We start from the raw sequence: 26,626 nt of genomic DNA, 5'->3' as shown, positions 1-26,626 counted from the left end.
TTGCCGGTTTCTTCCGTAGAATTTCACTCATGATAACGAGAGCCGACTTGAATTCTATTAGGTTAGAAACGTAAAAGAAGAAATGGTCATTCAAAGCTGATAGCTATGTTGCTCGCATTTTTAAAGAATCGTTAAAAGCACATTAAGTCGTACAAGAAAGATTTGGCAAACAAACAGCTGAAACAATTTTTAATTAATGAAGATAAGGTGAGTCAAAGAAAAAGAGTCTTAAAGAGATCTAATATTTCGTGGAAGCTTATACGATTCGCGGATGTATGCTTCAATAAGAATTTTTAATTAATTCTAGAAGTGAGTTAATGGCGAACTGAAATGTGAACATTTATAAAATAAAAATGAAAGGAAGAGAATAAGAAAGAGCTTGCGCTTTTAGCTTAATAAACATTTAAAATCTATTTTGTCATGTGTGTGTGTAATGCGGTAGTTAGTTTGACATAATTTTTCTTTCGCTTTAGTTTAGTGTATTATTGCTCCTAAAGTCTGCTGATTTCATGTTTGCGGCGAGTTGAACGTTTTTTGAAGTTTCAAACGTCGCGAGAGTAGTCGCGTCATCGATTTTCACGACGCATCGAAAATAATGCGCGTACCAAAATTGGGAAAGAAGGAAAAGAAATTTGTCAGGATTGCGGAAAGTTGGATAACCTGACGCTCTGCTAGGATTCGAGCATTCGCTAGCGCATATTCGGCCGCGTGGAAAGTATTCCCCTGCAATAACTCCGCTGACAATGATTTAAGCGCGTAATTACAGAAGGTTATTGCAGTCATGGCACAATTTTATATTTTCTTCTTTATTTTTTCTGAGAGTTTAATATGCATAACAACGAAATTTTATATATATATATATATATATATATATATATATATATATATATATATAAAAGGTTTTGCCGTTATGTATATGCACCGCTTTAAAAATTACTCTCCGCTTCTCGCTACAATCGGTCGCATATGAATACACAGTTAATATAATTAAACACTAAACAATAAATGGAATATAATTTTGAGCGGCAAATAAATTGTTTATAATAGATCATATAGAAGAAAAGAAACTAAGCATTCTTTATTGTTTGACATAAGCATTATTAAGTCGCGCGATTTGTTCTAATATATCCTTACAATCTTGTTTTATCTTATAAAAAAATTGCGAATTATAACGTAAAGTGATACAAGCAGATCTAACAGCAATAAATAATGAGACGAGACAAACAGGATTTTTTGGACGTATCGCATCGCGAGTCGAAAAATTTGATTTTTCGCCAAAAATTCGCTTTCTACGTCATATGCTCACCCGTAGTAATCCCGGTATTACATCGCATCGTTCCGAACATTTTCTGGTATAATAATTTCTACGAGAGTTAGGTTCCTAATTGAGAGGGTTGTCAAGAGAAGATAGCTTGCTTTCATATTCCGCGGTAACTTCACGTACAAAATGAAATTGCTTTTTGAAGGCACTGCAATTTATACGGATTGCGAGCTTCGCGGCGTCTCTATAAGGCATGAAATGAATATTAAACTGCGGGCGATTTAATCCAATTAATTCGTCGGCGTAGACCGCTGTCCGCATAAATCTGTGTGAACGCGGACGAAAATATTGGGAAATACTATCGACGATGATAATCTATTCGCTGTTGATTTGCACATAAATTTTAAAGTAAAGCGATACAACGCGACGGCGCAAAAGCGCCGAGATTTTAAGATTGAATATTATTTCTTCGTTAGCTGTTTTCATGATACCAAAGAATGTCGCAGTGTTTTTGCTCAATGGACTGAAGTACATTGAAAAAAGGATATGTAAACTTACATGAACCGCAAATAAAAATATACGATTTTCAGTGTACAAATGCATGCATACATGTATTTGTTTTTTTTTACATGCTTATTTTTTACAGTATATAATATTATTATACCATCTTACTATCTCTCACATTCTTATATCTAGCTTGTGAAAATAGATAAGCGTTGAGTAAAAAGTATGCTGTAAATTTTCCACAAATCATTGACATAGGTTGCACGTATTGTTTCGAAAAGCAAAGTGGCGCGCGATACGTGACGCGCAACTAATTGCTGTTGAATTAGGTTTACGTAGTATCGCATTCCCGACACAATATAACTCACTGACATACATTGATTTAATTAGCAATTAAAACTTTACGAAGGCACCAAGCGAGAGGATTATGCGTATGAATATATGTTTCTCGTGTTTTCAATCTCGTAAACATTACACAGCGCTTGTTGATTATCCGACACGCGATTATGACACTGATGCAATACCGACTAATACTGTAAATTTAATAATGGATTATATATTATCAATCAAAATATCAAAATTTAAATTTATCATTAATTTTGATATTTAATCTGTATTTTCTATAAAGATATTAATCTTTTATTGATATCTGGAAACTAGGAGAAAATTCTGAAGACGTGCACTGCACTACATTTTTATAATCAAATTTGTATCTATTTATCGAGCTTCGTTTTGACCAGAATTAGCTTCCTTTCTTTTCCCTTTCCCTCACTTCAAATCTGCTAAATTAAGATTCAGCGGCAATATTTGTACGTCGATGTGTTCGTCTTATCTCCTGAATGTGGCGATCTCTTTGGCTTTCGCGTTTCAGCGAAATTCGCAGACCGACGATGGTTAAATTCGTATCCCCACAATACTGCATGTTGCGGCCAGTAGTTGCAGTAGCTTGTTTTCCTTGTAACCTTCCTCCCCGTCGGCATCCCAGCCCCGGCATTCCGCAGACTTGGCTGTAACACGCTCGTACGATCGTTGTCGAGGAAATGAATTTTCTTCAACAAGGGTTCTCTCAAGGCTCCCTTACGTTTCTTAGGTGAAACGTGTAAAGCGGGGAGGGAGGGACGGACTTCCACTTCCTAAGCTTAGCTTCCTCCCGTTCTATTTCGGTAATAACGGCGACCGCGCAACGAGAGATAATAGGTGGAAAGAAAAACGTAATGGGCCAAACAGGCGAACATTTACGTTTATTACGGCGTAAAATTTCGTATAAGAGTTCTCGTTGCGAGATAAAGGCCATCCTTCCGCAAATTTTGACGAGCGTCATCCCGATGTCGATAATGAAATAATTGCGGTCGTAATCGCGTCAGCCACAATACAAAGCTATGTACTTTTGTTATGGTTGCCGGAAAAATAATTTTTATTTAATTAATTCTTTCGATATATTGATATGATGACATAATTATTGATATGAAACACTCAGTTTCAAGCTGGATCTCGCATGTCGATTTGATACTGGATAGAATCAATACGCGATGTAAGATAACCATGAAGGAGTAAGGGAAACCGCGATGATTGCAACACGATGTATAAATCGTCGGAGGAACCTCTGGTCCGCAATCTTCGCAATATATTTATGAAGCAAATTTATGGTTTGCTCGGTAAGATCTGGAACGTTCGTTCCCCTTTAATCCTCCCTCGTAGAGTCACTCTCTCGAGTCTCATACAAGGAATGCTCGTAAATCAAGAAACCACGTTACGTTTTCTATTGATCGAGCCCGTCGACAATCGTCGCGAGTTTTAAGTTTTGTGTTACACACTATAATTAAATGTCGCAACATATTTATATCGAGTTGTTGATTATTAAGCATCAATTATTTGCATTTTTCGAAATTTTTTATTATTCTGATAAGAAGTGGAATTTTAATTTAAGAGAGCTTCATACAAATACGTTTAATATTAAAAATTGAAAAATAATTAACCTATCTTTTAATTATCAAATTGATTTTAAATTCATAAAGTTTTTTTTTCTTAACAGGTGTTTTATATAATAGATAAGGTACCTTATATTAAAAGTACATCCTTGCGAGATGTATGCAGTTAATTTCAAGTTTACAAGTGCAATTAATAAGCCACACTTATCTTAAAAATGATATCGGTAATTTGTCACGGGAGTTGATGGTGTGTGACAGATCGGTGAACTCGCGCAATACGCTTTTTATCGCAACAGTGATGATGCGTCAAAAGTGCGTCGCATTATCTGGATTCACCTCCGAGACGTTGGTTTTCTTCGTCTTTCTTCGTCTCGAGTGACGCCAGATAAGAGGGAGATATATCCCTGGAAGGAGCCCGATGTCGTTTCTCTCGGTTTTTCCTTCTTGAAACGATTCTCTTTGAACGGGGCTGGCATGAATATTTATGGCCTCATGAATATTTACGATACTCCAAGGTACGCGTGCATGCTGGAACGTCGTTATAACGTATGTACATAGATACGTACGTATACGCGTATTGGCCGGAAAATGGGAATACTTCGGCGTTTTATGACAATGCACAAGATTAATGCGTTCAATGCATTGCGGTATCGCGCGATGCGCAATCGATGGAATGCTAATCGCCACATCTCATACTTGCGATATGCCTCGTTCTTTTTCTTTGGGGACAGCCAGTTATTTACTTAAGCGATTTATGGTTAGTCTTAAGAGTAGGGGAAGCAAGAAATTGAAGTCACGTTTGAGAGACAATCCATTTTTCTATCAACTACATCTGATTTTCACACATTTGTATTTGCTGATTATCTTATATCTTAATGTATTTCTGTTTCAAAAGAACAACAATGATGGTGGCTTTCTGACAATCCTAATAAAACAAAGAAATTTTGTGTTCTGATAATTTGGCTTAGATAGCTTAATATACCTTAGATCGACATATATGGCGAATATTTTATTTCTCATATATTAAAAAATTTAACTGTAAAAAATGTAGCGTAGAAAGTAATATAATCTAATATTCATTCTTGTACAGTTATTAACGGTTTATTTATTATGAGCATCGCAGGTTAATTAATAAAGATGTATTTCTATTAGGAAGTTTTTAATGGTAGCAGTAGTTATGGCATTCGAGCGAAATGAGAATTCCAGGAAAAGTACGATGTTTTAGTACTATTATCTTCGTGATTTACTTACTCATGTTTCAGAGAATCTGCTGTACTATTTTCAGGCTAAGTAGAGAAACATATAAATTTCCGTTCCAAGTAGTTGCCGCTTGGCATTTACACCGTTCTGGTTTTCTTCCCTGCTGCTCTGCTCGCGGAAGATCGTATTTCATTGGAACGATAACAACACAAGATTAATAATTTAGAAGTTTCATATCAAAAAATGATACGACTCAATTCGATTCTGATTAAAGTAAGAAAGTTATTGCGCATTTTCGCATAAACAAAAACGTCAAGTCAGCATCTTAGATTTCTTTGAGTTTTATTTTTTATATCTGGTAGTCAAAATACTTTTTAGATATATCCAAAAAGTTGAGGTCTTTGGGGTGGAGAATTCTATTAGCTGTATAAAAAATTTTAAAATAGGCTTCTAACTTCGCAGAAGCGAAATATTTACCTTTAGTTGAAGCATCCTGGCGCTTATCGCTTGCTTTGTATAAGGGGAAAGTATCGGAACGTGAAATATTACAACTACAAAGCGCACGGTACGTTTACTCAAGGATATTACAACCCCCGAGCGTACCAATTGGTTCTTCAATCATTTCAATTTCCCGGCGAGCACTTCTTTTGCAACACCCCGGTGAAATTAATTTTCCCACTCCGTTTGTGCCGAGCTAGTATAACAACATTCCTTAAATATATCAGATTCGCGTAGAAATGTACACTTTTTATACCAACGCCCCCCGATATTTAAATACAATTTTACTACGTCATAATTATAATATTTTACTTATTTTATATATATTATGTTTATTTTATATTTTATTAGCCATTTTTTATAATAAATTTTATGCCATACTGCGTATTCAATTTAAATAGTTTTAAGTTTTAATAACTGCATGATACGAGAGGTACTAATTATTATCATTATACACGACGAACTAATTCGTCGATATGGAAACAGTAAATAATACAGCTGCCGATCCCTTTGAACGTTTCAAATTATCGTGTCTGATAGATTATTAGGCAACTATCTCATATATCGTGGATCTTAATATTCCAATAGGCAATGATACAGATTCGCGTACATAGCAACTGATTGCAAGGCTGTCCCTTTGACCCTGCGAGAGCCGCTCTTAATCATAGAAAGCAATGTTACCTACATATCCGATTAAATAGTTTGATCTACACAGTCGCCCACATATATACGCAAATTCCGCTTAATGATCTTTATGAAGGTATCAGGTTATCGGTCATCTACATTCTGTCGGATAATTTGTCAAATCTAAACATTCAAATTATTAAAGGGTGTAAATTATTTCAGATTAGTCATGTATTCTACGATCGTAGTAATAATTCCGCTATATTTTGCATAATATTATAAATTATTTGTAAACCTTGTTTAATCAGGTAAAGTAAAATTAATTGGGGAATAACTTCTCTGAATTTCGACCAACTCTGATATCGAAAGGTTTCAAATACAGACATGCCTTTATTTAATTTTTAAAAAACGTGACTCGCTAAAATTTGGCGAATTTTATCAAACCAGATCTCGATATTGTTGCATCAATTGTATCTATTCATAAGGATTTCATCAGAAAATGAATATGTGAGGATTCTAGAACTCTTGCAAATTTTCACACGAAAGAAAGTACGTTCGTCGACGTTCGGGACCACGGATTTCTGTCTAAAGCAACGATTGCGGGTCGGTCTTGCGGTTTATTCGAGCGGAAACATCGCGTTCAATCGTGGTAAACGCTTCGAAGAGATTCGGTCCGATCTTTTTTCCTTATCCTTTGTAGTATCTCCTTTTGCTATTTGTCTGAGAAAAGGAAGAAGACAGAAAGAGAGAGAGAGAGAGTCACGAACGCATCGCAAGTTTCTGCGTGTGAGTATCCCGAGCGTCTTTTCGCGAGCCGCCGCGCTGCAGCTCCACGAGAACTTGCAAAGTGTACCGAAATGAGGGCGAATGCTAAATTTTCACGAAAAGCTCCGTCGAGCTGTTACAAGAAGGCCGGCGAGTATGCGCCGCGTTTTTCATTAAACTCGACGAGAGATAAATTACATCAGGTTTCTGCAGTTTCCGAAAAAAAAACGAGCATTTTTAATAAACTAGTTGATCTTCGCAAATTAAGAGGCGAAGTTAATGTTGTCACTGAATTGTAGTAAACATTGAAGCTGGGTTACTAGTAAAATATATTTTAATTATTACTATTTGACTATATTTTTAAATTAGTACCACATCTTGATTGTTGACTAAACTAAAAAATTAAATATCAGTTTTTAATTAAAAAATGATTATTAATAAAGAATTATGAGATTAAGTCGAGATATCACAATTTATATTTACAAATTTGTCTTTACTTTTAGCTAAACCTGTAATATTTGTAGTCACGTCTGCTCTCGCTTTCCTCTAAATAATACTCATTGTTTCTCCTGCTACAACAAATTCACGGAATACTCGTCGCAAATCGAGTTAATATTGGGAAGCAACTACGTCGGTTCGCGCTTAATTCAATCATCTCAACCTAAGTAACCTATGTTCCTACGTAGTGTCGCATATAGAGAACTATGCTCGGTCTACATCGTTACTCTCTATATAAATTAAATAGGATATATAATGGTATATTCTATCAATCCATGTATATACCATCGAACGCGCGAGCATGGCATGCGAGAAAAACCAATCCATTTCGGCGTATATTGCAAGATAAAAGATTCACATTATTTCTCGCTTCTGACGTCATAACTCGGAATTCGATGAAGAAGACCGGGACCTTAAGGTCCCGGAATCCCAAATAGGGGTCTCGAAATATAATCCCGTGGAATTCCGGGGCGTCGAGGGATCAGGTGCCGCGGCTATGCCGAGCTACATACACAACGAAATCCCGTCGCGCTCGCGATAAGCCGGGCGCGCCTTTCCTCATCAGCATGATAAATAAACGCGAAAGTAAATACAAGTGTACCGCGACTAGTGAATATCCCCCTTAGATCGAGATAAGCGCACCCGGAGTACACTTATCTGTCGCCGGGTACATAATCTCCATTCCTCCCGTCCCACCAGATGAGCTCAAAGTTTCTCCGCGCGCGCGAGAGAGAAAGAGAGAGGAAAGGTGTGGAGGGATAAAGAGAAAGAGCAGGTATCGTTATCATAGAAATCGCGATATTACGCAGCATATGGCCGCGCTGTATTAGTAAGCAGAAACGGGAGAGCGCACACCGGATTTCATCGTTTTCATCTTCCTCCTTCATTCCACGTTCATGTCACCCCGCGCTTCTCACCCCCAGCCCTCACCCTCGTCGACTTTCCCTCCCTTCGAACACCTTTTTTACATCTCACCCCTTACCTCTTCCCTAACGGCGGCGGCTCTTTTGTCGGGAATTTATCCACTCAGATATCGGCCGTGTCCTCGTAACTCTTGGATTTCCAGCCGTCTTTTCCTCCTTTTTCTTTTTTTTTCCCTCCATCAACCCCGCTGTCTCTCTTTTTTTTTCTATCTCTCTTTCATTCGTTTGTCGTCACCCCAGAAAGGTTCGAAAGTTCGATCTTTGACCGTTTGCCGTCGTTCCGGTCTTATGTTTCAACGTTTTAGACATTTCAGATTCAAGAGCTTTATTCTTTTTTTTATATATTCTTCCCTCTCTTACGTTCTCGCTCCGGTTACGCTAGATTACACCTCGTATTTTTTTTCTCGTGATATCTTCGCGGCGGCGAACAGGTTCTTTTTCTTTACTGTACGAGCGATGAAAATTTTCTCATTCAGCATGAATTACAAACTTCTCATAATTTTTAGCTTTCCGCGACATTTATTGTCGATCAGATCTTTCAACGTGCGTCTCACGTTAAATTTACATAAAATGTTAAATAAATCTTTTTATGCCAAAGAATATTTAATTATGTGATATTATCTTATTAAATATGATATTATCATTGTCTACTGCAAGGATAAGAACGTAAAAAAAAAAATTACTTGAAAAACTCGGAGGGATCAAATGGTTAATAGGGTGCAAATTGCAATCTTACGTCTTCGTTCCTACAGTTGGTTATACCGGCTTCCTCGGGTTCCATCTTGTCGAACTTTTCTTTCGTCGGTCTTGCTTCTGTGGCCCTCGGTAGAAATTTATCCACTTACTTATCTGACGTACTGAAGCTCCAAGGGGAATATCTTTCTTGTGTGTAGCCCCGGTCGAAAATTCAATCTTTGACTACGTTCGACATCTTTACTACTTCAAAAAGCCTTCTCTCTATCTTCGTTGAAAATTCGCGCGGGTATTATATTAAGGTAGGAAAAGAGTGCGCTCTCTCTTTCTTTCGCGGAATGAATATTGCGAGGGAATTTAATTCGACACATTTTAGGTTTCATATTAATTTTGCAGATTTTGGATCATTTTCGTGGCGCGTTGCTGGCACGTTATTTCTTATAATTATTTTGTAGTATTTACACGTGCCTGCGATACATAATTTTTTGAGTTTATAGAAAAATCAATAATTATTATTAAAAAACAAATAGTCCCTCTTAGGATATATAAACTTTTAAGAAAGTGACTTCCTCGCTTTAACTCGTTTAAATTCTGTTCCTCAAATTTTTTTTTGCCACTTACAAATCTTTTCCATTTTATGACATTCAATTGTAATGACACAACGTTGCATAATATCGTTAGTGGTTTAGATTTCGGAAAATTTCGCGAAATTATCGCAAAGCCCGGCCAGATCGTTCCTTGCCTGATATTAATGCAGCTGCCCAGAAGTCAGCATGAGACGTATTGAGGCTGAAGCCCAGCGTGACTTGCGAGCTGGCTTCCCTTTGATATCGCTTTCCCTCGTTCTCTTTTCTTCCGCGGCGTAAGCTTTTTACTCGCAGAATTCTCGTCGCGCGGGATGAGTCTGGAGGTTATCTACTGTCGATTGACCGGTTCTGGCAGCACGCCAAATCCTTTTGGCCGTCCTTATGCGGCCTAACGTCTCCCTTTATCTATCCCTCTTTCTCTCTTTCTTTCCCTTCTTTCGTTTTTCGCACCTTTTTCACACCGTTCTCATTTCTTCTTCGATCCTGAACCATCTCGCCATTACTTTACTAGCGCCTTTTCTTCTTTTATCGTTCTGATGCGTTCTCTTTGTCACCACGCGCTGTGTTTGACGGATGCTTTCTTGTTTTTTCCTGTTTTTCTCTTCTGTCTTTGTATTCTCTTCTCTCTTGTAATTTTGTCTCGAGAGTCTTCTGTACACTTTACTTTCCATTCCGAAAACGCTTTACTCTTGAGTGTCTCTCTGGGAGAGACTCGAGCTAGACTTTGAGGTTTGCATTTCTGCCGAAGAAATCAGCTGAAATCAGCTTTGAGAATTCATTAGATTAACTTATTACAATTATTTAAATTTAATTTGCAGTTTGCGAGAAAATTAAACATTTTTAAATCCTATTTTTCAATAAAAGAAGACGATTAATACTTGTGACAAAATGTGTAGTTTTCATTATAATTTCTGAGCTACAATTTAGCTGATCCAACGTATTATAATTTGAATATATTAATGATTTGTGCTTAAAGAGATGAACTCATCTTTACTTTGCAATTAACGATATCTCGCAAGAGTCATTTGAAATAAATGATATTGGGCTCATTATCAGAGTTTCAACTGTCAAACGGAGTCTAATAGATTTTCCTGTGATTTTTTTTGCGCGAAAACATCGACGATTACATTGATCCGTGATCTCGATCTACACCAGCCCACACATTTTATCTGCTTTGTTTATATCGAAAAGCATGTGACAGATGACTAGTATCAATCAGCTGATCAGCTGATCACTTGAGTGTAGTAACGTGATAGCGTAGGTCCCACATAAGCAACACACTTATACGTTGCTTTCTTTAATAATTGTGCGCACGCTCCGGATTTTCGAAACGCTATAACTCGGCGAAAAATTGACGTAGCGCGACAGAAACAAATTTTCTGCATTACGCGTTCCGTAGATGCTTCCTCAAAATATACATTCTTACTATGATATATATGTATATACAATAGAATGCTGGATTTTGAAATATAGAAAAGAGTTATTGATCCATTAAAAAAAAGACCGTTTATTTAAAATTAGATATTATAAATATCAGCGACTGACCGATTATCTAAAACTTTTTATATAATTCTAATCGTTAGTTAATGACAATTAAGAACGCTAACTAATTCGAAAAATGGCGATAAAAAATTCAATTTGTAAAAATACTTACTGTTACTTTTTCTAATTTAATTTCTTTTTCTTTTTCAAATCAAGTGATTTAAGTAACGGAAGATCGTCATATATACATATCGGCATCGAAGTACATTGGAAATTCTGTCTCATCATTATCGAAGGTAAGCGATCTAACAGACTTGCTTCTGAGCGCCGGCGATCGTTCTTCGGCTCCTCGTCTGCGATCTAAATTTCTTTCCGTCATCCACGTTTCACATTACTGCCGTCTGGATGGTCTCACGAAGAAAGAACTCGGGCTAGACTCGGGCATCTACTTTCTTTTTTACTCATCGCTCAAAGCCACGAGGATGCTCTGACAGAATCTGCCGGTCAGGATGCATCGATAAGGGCTTTTCACGTAGCTTTCCGTAATTCCCATCTAGTGTCGTTTATCTTTTGCAACTTGTTTATGGTTGCGCCTTTTTGAAATGCCGCCAAGATACCGCATGCAAAAGTTCAATCGATTGGAGCTAATTCTGATTAATTACTTTCTGCTATCAGTGAGAAAAGAGAACAGGCAGCAAGATTCTGCTCGTTTACTATTAAAATAAGATATATTATTGTCTCATATATTATTAAAAAAATAATATAATAATTATTATATTAAGCTCTGTTTTAACAAGTTTTTAGTAATAGTTAAAAAAAATTATTAGCGAGAAAATTTAGCTTTGATCAATTAGTAAAGATATAATATATGACAATTTAACGTATTTGGATAATATATAAAATATGAAATATATAAAATTTTACATGAAAATTGAATTATTTTAATATTGTTGGGATGAATTAAATCTTTTTTTTTATGTAGCCGCAATGTTTTAAAATATCTCAGAAAAGACTATAATTAACTATATATAAAATATATAATAAAAAGTTAGATATTAATAGCATTCAGCTTCATTGCATGTCTCTTTTGACAAGACTTCGAGAGAACGAATAATTTCACTGATTTATTGAAGTGTAAGTGATTTAATTATACCATGTTGTTCGGAATATCTGCATTATCCGTCTTAACAACTCCAACTCCATTAACTTAATGGCATAAGTCCGGGGATAATTACAAGTTGCATAAACCTAATATCGGTGCAATATCGTTAACTGATCTCATCTAATAATGCGGTGATAATGACGTAATGATTGCACGTTACGCTACGAATCAATATCACATATCGATTATCAAATTATACGAAGCCATTCGCAAAAGCTGAACAGTATTAGAATCTCATTACGATGTCGTACATTGCGTTTTCGTTATTGCCTGCGTGGTTTGCGTAGCATGTACTTTCGGTAACAATATAATATATCGTTCGGTTATTAGTTACGCAAACAGAGCTGGTGTAACTCCATAGCTAACTAGTGCCTTTTGCTGAATTAATTCAGTTCTTAATCTCTGCGTATCGCGTACAATTCCTGTTTATCATGGGGATTTAAATATTCTCCTCTGGAAGAGGAAATACTGGAGCCACTCGAGACAGCGAGAAGGCGCAGCCGGGGGAATATTTTCCGGCGCGTAAAGCTAATTAATGGCGCACGCCGGTCTAATTTATCGCGGTGATACGCGGCGGATAAAGCGGCGAAAGAACGCGGCGTTGTAGCGTATCCGCATTTATACTCTCGTTAAATAAATCCGCCCGACCCGGAGTTCCTACGTGGCTCCTAACGTGCTACGCGAAAAGCCCGGAAGCCGCATCGCACGCAGGTAAATGGTAGATTCTACGGTTTGGCATGCACACGCGGTACGTGCTCCTGCCACACTTTTCCCTTTTTCTTCAGGGAGAACATTCAGTTATATGTGTGTGTGCGTAAGTTAGCACGAACGTTTTCACGCGAGTTCTGGGGCGAACTTATCGGCGTGGTTTACTTATAAAATTTCGAGCTGCTGTAATGGGGCAAGCGAGCGAGCATTTGCATTGAGAGAGGTGTGGTCCACAATAAATCACATAGCAATGATCCAATAATTTAGTAATAGTAATAAAAAAATGCAATCCATTGCAGGACATGAATTTCAAACAAGATTAATATCGAATTAATTAAAGAATGGAAATAACAGAAGCAGTGATCTCATCTTGCTCGCGAATGTCGCTAATCGCGCGCTGCATTTTCTTTATGGCATATCTGGTAAATAGGGTAAATCCCTATACCGGTTCGTTACTTCCAATTTTCGGAAGTCGTGTTTTCTCACTTCGGAATTCGGCGCTTATTGCACGATACGCTTAATTAGATACACGAACCACGAACTCGGGGATTTCGTGCGACGGTTATACCTGCCACGTGGACCGGCGACGGCACGGTTTAATAAGGTCCACCGGAAGTTGCTTCGCAATTTAATATTCAGCCAAGAGTAGTAGAGGTGTGAGAATACCGTGTATACGCGGAAATGACAATGCCCTGTTTGAGCAGGAAAAGGGAACGAGTATAGGTCGTACAAATTAACTTGTTCGAGAGAATTACCAAGTAGTAGCTGGGTCACGAGGGCATCCAGCTAAATAAGCGATGCACTTTAACCGAAAATTCTTCTTTTCTCTCCGTTTCTGTTCGCAGATCGTGTGAACATTCGTTCGCGCCTCTCTTCTATACCATTTCGCTTTTATCAAAGTTATAATAATTATATCATCATCAGTTTTATCATTATTATACATGCTGTTGACACAACAGCTGTGCTGTTATAACAATGTGCCATGAAAAAAATTTTTTATTATAATGTAATGTCAAATTTGATGGAAAAAGTAAGAAAATCACGCATGAACTGAATGCATTTGTCAATTTATGGTTAAAAGACCATTGATAAACGGATATTATTATTATTATGCTTTCATTCATTACGCTGTTAAGTTGGATGAGCAGTTCGGCAAACAATCAATGTAAATTCTTTGCGATGTAAAAACGCAAGACTGACGCGTGACGTTAATCTTTTAATTCGAAAACAATGGTCAACCAATTTTTTATTGATACAGATAGCGATTAACTCGTCACTCCGTCACGCCGCAAATAACTTTTTCCGACGATGGGCAGCTGGCTCGAATTATGGAGAGGGTTAAATTGGCATTTATCGAAACGAAATCGCGCGCAGTATTGCGCGCAGTGTACTCGCGGAAGTACTATCGGCTTTAATTAAGCAATCACGCGTCGGCCACAAATGATCAATCCGCGTGCGCACGAGCACGGGGTCGTTTCCCCATTTTCCCCCGTTGCCCCTCCGCACCCGCCTTTTCGAGGCTGATTTTCATTAGGGCACATCCTCCACCAATCGAGTAGGTATCCGTAATCAATTCGCGAGTGCAACGAGGTGCTCGTAGCTCGTCGTGCGTAACGCCTGCGTTTGTTGCATCAGAATAATGCGCTTTGCCAGAATTAAACTCAACGCCATTCCACAAATGGCGCAAATCGGGCGCACTTTCGATAATTTTCGTCTTGTATTTTCCGTTAAATCTTTCGTTAAAACCACCGGTTTGTCACGTGAAGATTTAATAACATCCGGACGTCGCGTGGAATAAAAACGAACATTAATTGCTTCTTCGAGCGTTGTTGATCGTCTCGACAGTGAGCCGTGAGTTCGAACGCGAATCGAAATTCAGCACGATTACAAAAGCTGCCCGATTATCTGTACGTTATTTAACTGAAGATTTGATCGTCCGAGTATTGTTTAAGAAAATATTTGGACAGAGAGAGACATGCGAACGGTAGAAAAATAGTTGGAAAGATTAAAAGGTTAAAAGAAAAATAGTAGAAAAGAAAAATCGTTGAAAAAATTAAAAGGGAGAAGATAGATTATTATATCTTCCTATTTTATCTTCCTCTTAACATTATTACCTTCCAATTAATTCTAATAATTGGGATTCTATATAAGAGTAAAAGATTGAGATATTTAATGCACACATGGAATTATAATTACGTATAATATCAGAATAGCCTGATGTGCTGAATTGCGACATAATGGGAAATTGTTCTACCTATAACGAAAATGATCTACTTCCGACATTGTCTGCGAGCTATCGATCGACTGTATTATGCGTGGCTGACATTATTACTGTACATGCTACTGAAATATATATCGCTAATTAGGTGCCACCGATAATCAATAAGCACGCGGTAATAATTTATCATAAATTGTCTTTTTGAATAATGAATTTCGCGACAATAATTTATGCTAATTCGTCTCCTTATATATTGAAGATAAAATCTTTTAATCTCAATAAATTATTACATATTATTTCGACGTAAAAAAATCTTCCATTTTGCAAATTTATGAGAGTTGCAAAATATTGATATATCTGGATTATGAAGATTATAATGAAAAGTGTTATTGATAAGAAAAACAGTGCGTTTTGACATTAATAAATGAATTTATGCGCTTTAAAGAGAAAGAGCCCCGGTTTTATCCGACTTGCTTCTTTTGTTGGTTGACTTATGTTATCGAGGGGACGCGAATGAGTTGGCAGGGTGTCGCGGAGGACGAACGATCGAGAGGAGACCAAATCCTCGACGACGTCTCTCATGTATAATCCAAGAGTTTGTATCTTCTCGAGAAAACGCCATCTTGCCTGGGTATGCTTTCCAGATTAGGTATTTCTGTTTCTACATCTGTAATACTTTCACATCGCGATATCCTAACGAGATTTTTCAAATTACATGGCCAAGATAGCGCCTTGTAATATGCGCGATGAAAATCGTGTTATATGCATTGCGCATTTCATATGCATTATTAAAATTAAAAAATTAATCGTGTTAAAATTGAATAACCCCGAATACAACGGAGAATTCCACGATTTTGTTTAATTTAACTAAAACTACCAAGGGAGTCAAAATAACTTGTTTAACATTATTTTAAATAATTTTAATTATTATTCATTTTTCAAACATCACAATTTCTGAAATTTTCTCTGACTTATTAAAATATACAGGTAATTAATTTCATAAATTTGTTTTCTCTTTTTTTATTATTTTGACCTCTTCGGTATATAGACATAGATATATAGGTCACTCTTCAGTAATTCTATAATGTTAAAGTTTAATTTAATATCTCGGATATACATAAAGAAGTAACTTGTATTTGCTTAATTTCTCAACTGTCTAGTTTCTTGTTTCTTAATTTAATATTGCTCGCTTTTAGGTGTATTATTAATTAGCGTGAAATTAATAGCTGCTATAACAGTAAAGCGCGAGTAGCTGTTCGCTGTTCAGTGTCTAATACAATAGACGCGCTGAAAGGAGCATTTGCTCGCAATGTTTCCATTTGGATGACTTTTTATGACCGCAGAAATGTGAAGAATCACTAGTAAACCAGACACAGAAAGACGCTTCATTAAGCTGCTGGCGTTCATGAGAATATATGCATTTCCAACCGTTTTATACATTTTTTCTGGATGCCCCTTTTTTATATGTTGTTCAAATACGCGTATACGGTTATATATGTACTCTTCATTATGAGAAATATCAGCGGCCCCAAAGGGTATAAAGCGCCGCTTCCACGAGAATCGCGCTTTTCGCAACTGCATAAATTATGTTCGTTTGCCTTGGTAAAAATTTACCGAAGTAAATGCTCTGCGTATAAGTGATATTAAATTCTTATTCGCAAATTGTCGACGAGATGAAGCGTGCATTTGACTCTTCTTGTCTTAAATAATTCAGCCAAGTACTTAACATTAACAACAACGTGAAATCTCTATTACCGGTCGCGTGACGATATACCTCTCGCATTTTTCCGAATTAATAAAAAACAATTTCCACGCCGGCAGCAGCTGGCAGATGTAATAATTGCTCCAACGCACAATTTTCTGTATTTCTCCATAAGATCTCGCGCAATATTCGCGGAATTCATCTCCGAATAATATTTTTGCTGCATGCGTTGCTTTTTTAATATCGCACCGACACAAAGGCCATTTACAAATTACGTGTCTTTCATTCATCGCAAAACTAATCCGACGCGGAATGGTACGCGGAAAACGTTCCGAGGGCTCCCTTGAATTTTTTCATTGTGTTTCGGTAGCAGTCTGCGAGCTCGCGCCGTTTCAATTACTTTATGCAAACGTCGCGATTCCGTAATTTTCCTCCCGTATCGATCAACACGAACCGCCATCGTGTTTACGAAAACTTTTTTCTCGTTACAGGCCGTATTTACGTAACTATTTTATACATCGCAACGAGTTGTAGTTTCGAAAAAAATTGACGCACATCGATATACATCGGTTAAACAAAAACGAGCCTTACATAAAAAAGATTTTATTCCGTTCCATTTAGACGTCGCCAATGGACTCGATCAATTTCACTTCGAGTATGACGTGAAACAACGCTCACGAGAAAACAATTGAACGGCAGTCACGGGATGTACAAAATCTGCATTCGACCGGCACGATCGTAACACCTCGACATTTACGCCAGCAAGTTCAAACTCGAGCGAATCGAAAGCCGAGATAGGCTCGCTCTCGCGAAAATATTCAACGGGACAGGTGAATTCGGTTTTTTCTATTTTTTTTTTGATGATGCATCGTGATAAACGATGTAAATTTTTTGTGTGTGGAGAAGGAGTTCCTGTGGCACCTTTGCCACGGACAGAAACAAATTTCGTATAGTCGACAGGGCTCGCAACTGGAAGCCCGTTCTCTTCGCAGTTACGCGTTCCTCTTTTTCCTCTCCGGCCAGTTTCCGTTTCCTCTTTTCCCTTTCTTTCCCTCTTTCATATCGTTCTAAAACGCTGTACATCTATTAAACAGATCAAATAATCGTACATATTTTCTTTTCAATTAATTTCAAAAACGTTTACTTAAAATGATAATTTGCTTAACTGTATCATATAATATTGTTCGATTATGCATTTTTTTCGTTACTTTAAGTTGTAGATAATTCGTCGAATTCCTGTGATATAATCCTTAATAAATAAAAGAAAGTTTTTGAAAGACATAAATTTAAATTAACGCAAATGACAATGAAGTATCGGAACTCAATGTTTAAATGAAGAATAGAGTTATTTCCGAAGTCGCTCTCGAGCATTCACTGTTTTGCAGATTTACAACCTCACCGTCCAATCCATGATATGGCAGTTTCGTCTGCTCGATAGGTATACAGTGTTTTATCCTGGACATGTCTCGTCACTCGCGGGAGATTTACGTAGCCCCGGTCAAGAATCGAAAGCCGCGAGCGATAGCCAGAATTGCGGACGCGTTATTTTTTCGCGGGAGCCTATTCATCGGTACCTGTCGTTCCGAAACCGGCTTTCACGTTGCCGGTGAAAAAGAAAAAGGGACACGTTCGTATGGCGACCATTTAATCGATCTCGCGGACCGCGAACGGAGGCGTTTGGCGAAGATAAATTTCGGCGTTGATTGATTCGCGGTACGATAACGATGCCACCGGCGATAATGCTGTTTCCCTTCCGTGGCCCGACAAAATCGAGCATTGTGCCGATTTATTTGTTGGCGATTTCATTCGCGTTGCTGAATCGGGCAAATTAGTGTCGCCCAATGCCATTTCAACGAGGGGAAACTTGATAGGCGCTGGCGGTCGCGTATTTTACGTGATTCGTGTATGAATTATAATGCACATAATTAAACGATTAATTGAAACATACAGTTTTAATGGCGGCCGAGAGCGGCGGAAACGCGAACGAAATCAGCGTAAGTGTATTATATTATCGTAAAATGTTCGGCTGGCCACGCGCGGCTTTTATCACTTAATTGCCTATTAATGTTCAAATTATTAAAATATAATCGTGCGAAAAGATACACGGATTAGTGGCATATTTTTTTCTTTTTTAAATAAATTGCATTAAATTTTTTAAACCTATATTCATAATTGATATCTAAATAATACTTTAAAAAATTATCTTTCATGATAAGCTGTACGCTAACCACTGAGTACTCATTAATATTAATATAGATTAATTCGAGGAAAATTTAATATTTGACATAAGACATAATCCGCAGATATAGCTTTTATTGCAAACAGAGAATTATAATAACAATGTGATCAAGTTTTTATTAAAAGAAAATGTGATGACACAATTGCAATATTACAAAATATCGAAAAATATTGTAATTGAATGTATCTCGTTTAATATTATTATATATATGCATAAAACAACAATACGGCCGAATGCGCGTGTAATTAAAAAGTATATTTGAGTGGGAGAGCATCCAAGACACGAATTAATGGCGCAAGGATGTGCGGAATGGTTGGCGGTGCAAAACCGGTGGACAACTATTTTACAATAAAACAGCACGCCACACACGCGGGTGTTACCGAAATAGTTTATCGCGCGCAGGTATACATAAATATTCCATAATGGCAGATATTGTTGGCGGTAACTCAAACAGGCAGGTAGGAGTCTCTATTGGGCTTTCATGAATTAATGAGATGCTGTAGAATTTTATGTGTAACATAACAGGAGAATATATATATTACCATATAATTACCGATTTATCACAAAAGTTAATTAGGGAAGGATTGAATCCATTAAAAGTAATTTCGTGAGCTACTTTTAATCGATTTACAAGATTTACATAATTTAGTATAATGGATATATTTAAATAACGCAAATATATGAAAAAAAAACTGAAACTCGCGTTTCGCCGAATAAAATCTAACAGTAATTGATTTAATTCTGTGTTCTACATTGGCAACGACACGATATCTTCCCGGTACATAACATGATATTTAAGAACAGGTAATTAACAAAGAAATAGATGCTTACAAATCACCGTCAGATTGGCCGTCTGATAAGTGGTGGCGAAAGACGGCGCCTCGGTGGAGACTTCGCATTTGTATTGGCCGGAGCTCTGCAAGGCGAGGTCCTTCAATCTTATCCATCTTTGTTCGCCGTTCGGTCGTGTCTGCGGACAGAAAGAATGCGGTAAGGTATTTGCTTTGCTAATGGAGGATTTTTGTATCGGGACGTGATATTGTCCTGTAGCGACGGATCTAGACTCGGATCCCACTCGAAGTTAGGGCTTACTTACGATTGTGTATGTGCACGTGTACTTCGTGCGCACCCGAGACAATCAACGCTTGATTGTATTGGGCGGAGTAATGGAATTTCCGAAGATAACGCGGAATTCAATTTTTCGAGTCGAGAATGGTTACAGTAGCCCCTGAGATACGTACACGTCTTCAAAAATTCAATATCAAGATTGTAGTTACAAAGCGACAAATTACATGTCAAAGACATGCACACAAATTACAGATGCGCGATTGTACAAAGTATTAATAAATAGAAAAATAAAATTTTGAGAAAATACATGTTCTTTACACATCAAGATTTTCTTCTTTTATCTACATTAAAGTAAAACTTTTCATAAAAGCAGCACTGCGAGATTCTACATCAGACGTGCTTATGCTTTTTTATTTCTCAAAGCTGCACGATTTACGGTGTATACGGTTTATATGACTCTCTCTGACCATGTTCAAACAGTTGTACATTTTGCAGCTGGCTCTTGACAGGGTTAATTAGACTCGACCTACCGCATGTCTCTATCTGTCACGTACTCGAAGAGTCATGTCTCCGCTATCGGAACGGTGACCGTGTTGTCTTCGCGGGCTATGCATCGCCGTTCTCCACGTGCGACTTCGTTGCGAGGTGGGGAAGGCGCGGGAACGTTTGTGGCTTATCGATAATTCATGGCCCGTTACCAGAGCCCGAGATATGGTCTCGGTTGCTCTCGCATTAGGTTCGATTAGATACATCCGCGGTCCAATTAGCTCTCCGCGATATGCGACGACGAGACGGGCGCGACGATGCGGGGAGTTCCTTTCCTGTCCTATCATTCAACATCTATAGGAAATCAAGCGTCCGTATCGATCACCGAGCGCTGACTCGATCGCCGGAAATGTCGTGCACCTCGACATGCCGCGATGCCGATACTCGCTAGTTGCGACGTGATCGATCATTTGACATTGATCCGCGACTATCTCCGTCGGATTATGAATATTTAATTCCATGGTGTGCGGGGCTGAAAATCTAATTAATTTTTAACTCTGAAATCTTCGTGTAACCCCCTCCTGGCGAGCTCAAATTCGATTATGGCATAGTAATTGTGTTATCCAAATTTGATTAGAATAATTGAGGATAAAATCTAATTAAAATCAAATTCTCCGGATTGTAGATCAATTTTTAATTTTGAATATGTTCTTGGGTGGTAGAAATTAATCAAATAACTGAAATAACAGCGCCTTATTATGCTGTTATATTTAGATTGCGTGTACATCGGATACGTCCGTATCACGATTTTTAATTCTTCCATCGCGCATGATTCGTAATGACTATCGTACGGATGGAAGCGGATTATCGACGCAGCTTCTTTCAATCTCGTCGTTGAAACGATCGCGCGGAGCGGTGCCGCACCTGGCTCGTTGTCGCACGTCCGATAAAAGCCGTCTCTTTCGTAATTTCCGGCTACATTAACGGCATCTCCGGCAGTCGCCTCGTCGATCTCCCGATATTCTGATAATCCACGCAATCTCAGACGCCAAGGAAAATTGCTGTTGGTAGTGACAGGCAGCCTCCACCCTCGATCGCCGCGCGCCGGTCCGGGTGGCTCGCGGTGACGGCTAATTAAAGTGAATTAGGAATTTCAGCCCGTTTTCCATGATACGGAGATAGGAAACTCTTTGACCAATATCTCTGTGTATATATTTCTTTATTATTAAAAGCAAATCTTTTATATATTTTTTATCGCAATCGTTGATTGCCTTTAAAATTGGTTAAAACGTTTTTTTTTCGTAAATGATCTCTATGATAACTCTAGCAGTATATTAAAATGTTTACAATATTGATTCAGCACTCAAAGTACTAAAGTACTAAAGTCGGCAATTGGTCATAGATAATTTATTGCTCTCTGTTACATATGTCATTAGTTTTTAACCATGTAATTCTACAATTTGGAGATAGAAGAATGACCGTCCGGAGCTGCCAATTGTCGTCTTTTACATTTAGCTTTTCGAAAGTATGCTTACACAACAAGCATAAGTCGTTGCCTAATTTCACTCAGTGAACTTCTCAGTTCGCGTTTACGAGAGGCGCCTAACGCGCGCAAAAGTTTCGAAGTTGCATAATGCGCATCCTGATGACACGACAGGATAGATTACGCTCGTAAACCGTCGTGGAAGGAACGCATTACGGCCGCGGAAACCGGGAGGAAGGAATACTTCCGCGCGATGACGTTGATATTTATCGATCGTTTTAATTCTAAGTTGTTAAACTGTCGCGTATGAACGCATTCAAAGAAGATTGTCAATCGTAAAGCGTTGGTGCTTTATTTAACGATGAGAAATGCTCAAAGTTCCTGGATTGTCTGCGAGAATAACTCGCAAAAAAATTCAGTCATTTCTTTAATAAACAGAAGTTCTTATGTCTGAAATGGAGAGGTATAACCTATTCTTAATGTAAATCCCTGCTCAATTCTCTTCCCTCCCGAGGAAGAAACAATCGCGTTGCCCTTTCCCCGGAGTAAAATCCTCTCGGATAAAAGCGCCGCGCGATTGTACACGCGCCGCGGTAACGACTCGGTCGAAATATCTCGGCGTTACGAACGTAAGATGTAATTCCTCAAAATGCGCGGCGGAGCTTACATCGTGCATTTCGGGAAGAGCAGCGGGATTTTAAACTTCGTGAGCGAGTGGCGTTGCGTCGTGATGATTCGCGTCTTCTGGCGCTGCTAGTCGTAAGTGAAGCGAAAAAAGAAAAAAAAATAACGAAGTCGACGGGGGCTCGCCGGCGTAATTTCCTCGAGGTAATAAACTAAAAGCATCTTTCCCCGGCTGCGTGCTCTTCCACCGAATCTGCCCACCGTCTCTGTACTGGCTCGCCTCACCTCGCCACGGACGGCTTGATTCACCTCGGCTCGGCACAGCGTCGGTCTCGCTCGCTTTCTCTGTTCGGGAACAAAATTACTTTTACCGGCGGATAGAAGCTCGAAATAATTCGAGGGACGAGCGAGGAAGCGAAGTCGGAGAACTTAGGCAAATTCGCTCGGAGCCCTCCTTGACTTCGTCCTTTAAGTTTCGAAATTGTACACCGCTCGCGTATTAAGAGAAGGAGTGGGTTGAGAGATGAGGGATGAAACTACGCCGGTCCAGATCCCCCTCGAAATAGGATACAAGGAGACGAGGAGTCGTCTCGAAGTTTTCGACTCCCTTGATGACACCGCGCTGTAAAATTAATCGCGCGGAGCGAGATTTAGTGGCGTGCTTTGTGAATGACGAAAGTATCCGTGCTAACCAACCGATTCGAATTACGATGTTCTCTTTGTCTACGACCATTGATTAATTAATAATTTCAAGGTTTCTGCCTGAGGATTAAAGGTGTTCTCGGTCTCTGAAATAAGCCAGCCTTATCCAAGATATTCTCGTGGATTATTTTAGCTAGAACTTTTCAGTCACTTTTCTCAGACCAAATTTTTCAGATGCTGACGATAAGGTATTCTTAGCCTCGGAAACGAGGTGCTTCCTCGACTTTGACTTCGTCTCCATTTGTCGCGTTCTCTTCGCGAAAGTCCACACGGCCGAAGTCATTGCTCTCGGAAGAAAGACGGAGAGAAAGGGTTGAAAAGAAGAGATTTGCGATGCCTCGTTATCGATGTTGTCAAGTATCTTTCTCCCTCTCTCTCTCTTCCTTTCTTTCTCTCTGTTGTGTGCTCCTTACCGGTCGACACAATTCGCTGTTTTCATCAATTGAATCTCGCAACTTCGTCTACTTACTTTTGTCGCGATCCCGAAGGAGGCTCCAATCTTCTCGAGAGATAGACGGAAATTATACAAAAGGTCGCGCAACAATCAGCCTCTTCTCGGGAGGAGAGAAACGTAACGGGGGGAGAGGTGGTCGGTTGGTTGCAGACGCGAAAGTTTTCGAATTCTAGATAACGAGATGTTGATTCGCAACTTCTTACCGCGGCTGCAAGTATAATACCCGGGGAGGGGGGAGGGAAGAGGGAGAGCAAACCTTACTCGACTGGCTGCAACGTCCTCGCTAATCTACGTCGCCGAATAGAACCTCAGCTCGCTCGACACAGGAAAGATGCTCTTAGGTACTTTCCGGAAAACGCGAGCGCCATAGTAATTTGTCTTTTGGCTGCACGAGACGTTATTAAAGCGGAAGTAGTCGTGGGCGAGCAACTGCGAACGAGCAAAGTCATCTTCTTACTACTATTCTCGCACTTCCGATTCTATTTTATCATTTGTAGTATTATTTTTTATAATTTTTTATTAGTCACATCGGAGGAGAAGATTTCTTAATCGGTTATCATTTTTACTGCGACTTTTTTTTACAATTTTGTTGAAATAAGTATCCCTATTTAATCTCGCACTACAAAATAATAAACTATAAAATAATAGATTAATATTTAACACGCATTAGGTTTAAAATGGAAAATATATTTATCTCTCTTTCTACATAATCCCTACATCTTGCAGCAATTTTGGATCGTCGAATCAGACTTTCATTACATTTCAGAATTGATCAGAAGCTGATATTCTTCTCAAATACCTACGGATACCGCTTTTTAAGTATAAACGGTTTTCAATAGGAAATCGATTTCAATTAAAAATTACCAGTTAATTAAGCAGATAATTATGCAAATATTCATTTACGATATTCAGCTACTTTTAGCTCCGATTGCAATCTTTCCCTCTCAGAGAGGGTGAATTAGTGGCTGTATAATACCGAAACACATCGTTGTATTCTATTGCGGCGTAGGATAATTACATTTATTTGACCATAAACTCGAATTCCTTCCCTTCGCGGTTCTAATGTGCCCGCGCATATATACAATCAGCTTTATATTCAATTCTTTTTATTGCCGCCGTCAATGTGTCTTCCGCCGGCATTAATGCGAGGAATACCGTTTCCCTCGTGTGCCGCTTTTTAAAACGTACTTACGACGTACCCGTCTTACGGAGAACCGCCGAGACTACCAAGTTACATGGCGCGTTAACTTTGAATAACCCATAAACCGCCATCTCTCCGAATCTTTATTCCTCGCGATGAGTTTCCACGGATAAAAGTCGCGCACGAACGAACGTCACGACAACGGCCGTTAAATTCCAGCGGCCAGCAATGACGTATAATCGTCGTGTAAGACCATCATAGGCGAACGTTAATCGCACGAGTGCGCTCGCAATTATTCGAGCGGACTGCACCGACCGTCGGATTAAATACAATGAGAATCGTCTGATTCGACAATGCACAGTCACCGAGGAACATGACGGAGATGTGAAAAGGGAGACAAGCACGTCCTTTCATTCTCAGGATATATCGCGTACGTTAAGCGTTAAGCTCCAGTTCATTACTTTATAATTAGATACGATTGTTTTCAAGAAAATTGCAGAAGACTCGTGGCGAGAATGATGAACGGCTGAAGAATCTCGTCCGCTAATCCGCGTTCGTGACTGATAAAAAAATCGCGGAGGATAATGCACCGTGAAATTCGCATCCGTGCACCTCACACTCGCCGTGCGTCTCGCCACGAAGATATTCATCTTCTCCATTCACTTTCATCTTCGTTGAATTAACCTTCCCGCGGAATCCATTAAGCGCATCCAAAACGACGACCATAGACTCGTCGGTTAATGGACGGATACAGACGTGTAATGGATGTTGTTGGATCTACTTGCTCTCAGTGGGGACGAAAGAAAAAGAAGAGAGAGAGAGAGAGAAAGATAGAGAAAGAAAGGCAGAGAAAGGGAGAGAGAGGGCGATACAGGGCCCTTTTGCATCCCTCCTCGCGATCGGCAGAAAAATCGAGCGGATGAAACTCTTACGTGTCTTATAGAGATAATCTCGTGCACTTTTCTTGGGCGATGTTAAAACAGGATAAAAATCTGACGCACCATCGCTCAAGCCGAGACAACGCAATTTTTCGTCTCTTGTTAGTGCAACATTTCGTCCTAGAATCGCGATTATCGTTAATCGACCGCCGTCGATTTCACGATCGTCCCGTTAATGGGCGGTCGTGAAAGTAGCACTCAATACGCCGCAATACGCTATCGTGTTGATTGTGCGTCGCGACAGGGGGCTTTCGGAATGCAGGGGTGGACGGTTCGTGAATAATACAGGCCGCTTACGGTGGCGTTGTTAGGTTTTACTGCCATCGAGCTGTCGGGCGGCGATTTATGGGGCGGAAGATCGCGGCTCGCGGGGTCGCGGCAGATTAGTCAGATTGTTTGGAAATTTTCATTGGTTTCCTGCCAACCGAGGAAGCGAAGGCGGAAGAGGAGGAGGTCATCACCGTTGCTGGGTACCCTGGCGCGGCGCGAGTTTTCGATCGTTTCCTGCCCACGTACCGGCTGCTCGGAAAGTCGCTCTATTTACGGGCCGTCTTAAGTCGCACGCGAAGCACATGCAAATGCCGTGCGATAAAAGAACGAACGACGCAGCCCGGTTTCCTTCGGCGGGGAACTCGAAGAAACACGGCGGCGCCGTGTCAACGTCGTTCCCTCGTTGCCCGTTGATTTATACTCCTTTCTTAGGACACGACGTAGCGATCGGGAAAATCTGCGATCTTT

General features: G+C 39.1%; 1 protein-coding gene across 1 annotated transcript in view; it reads right to left on the bottom strand.

The window, feature by feature from the left end:
* Nucleotides 1-26,626, bottom strand: part of LOC139818466 (uncharacterized) — a 182,514-nt gene that overhangs the window by 42,006 nt on the left and 113,882 nt on the right. Inside the window, exon 4 of the mRNA XM_071787209.1 lies at nucleotides 19,824-19,962. Coding sequence (XP_071643310.1) covers nucleotides 19,824-19,962 — 139 coding nt within the window. The remainder of the gene's footprint in view (nucleotides 1-19,823; nucleotides 19,963-26,626) is intronic.

This window comes from Temnothorax longispinosus, chromosome 8 (genome assembly GCF_030848805.1).
Source record: "Temnothorax longispinosus isolate EJ_2023e chromosome 8, Tlon_JGU_v1, whole genome shotgun sequence".
NCBI lineage: Eukaryota > Metazoa > Arthropoda > Insecta > Hymenoptera > Formicidae > Temnothorax > Temnothorax longispinosus.
Note: the sequence above shows the minus strand (reverse complement) of the source record. Positions and strands in the feature narration are given on the sequence as shown.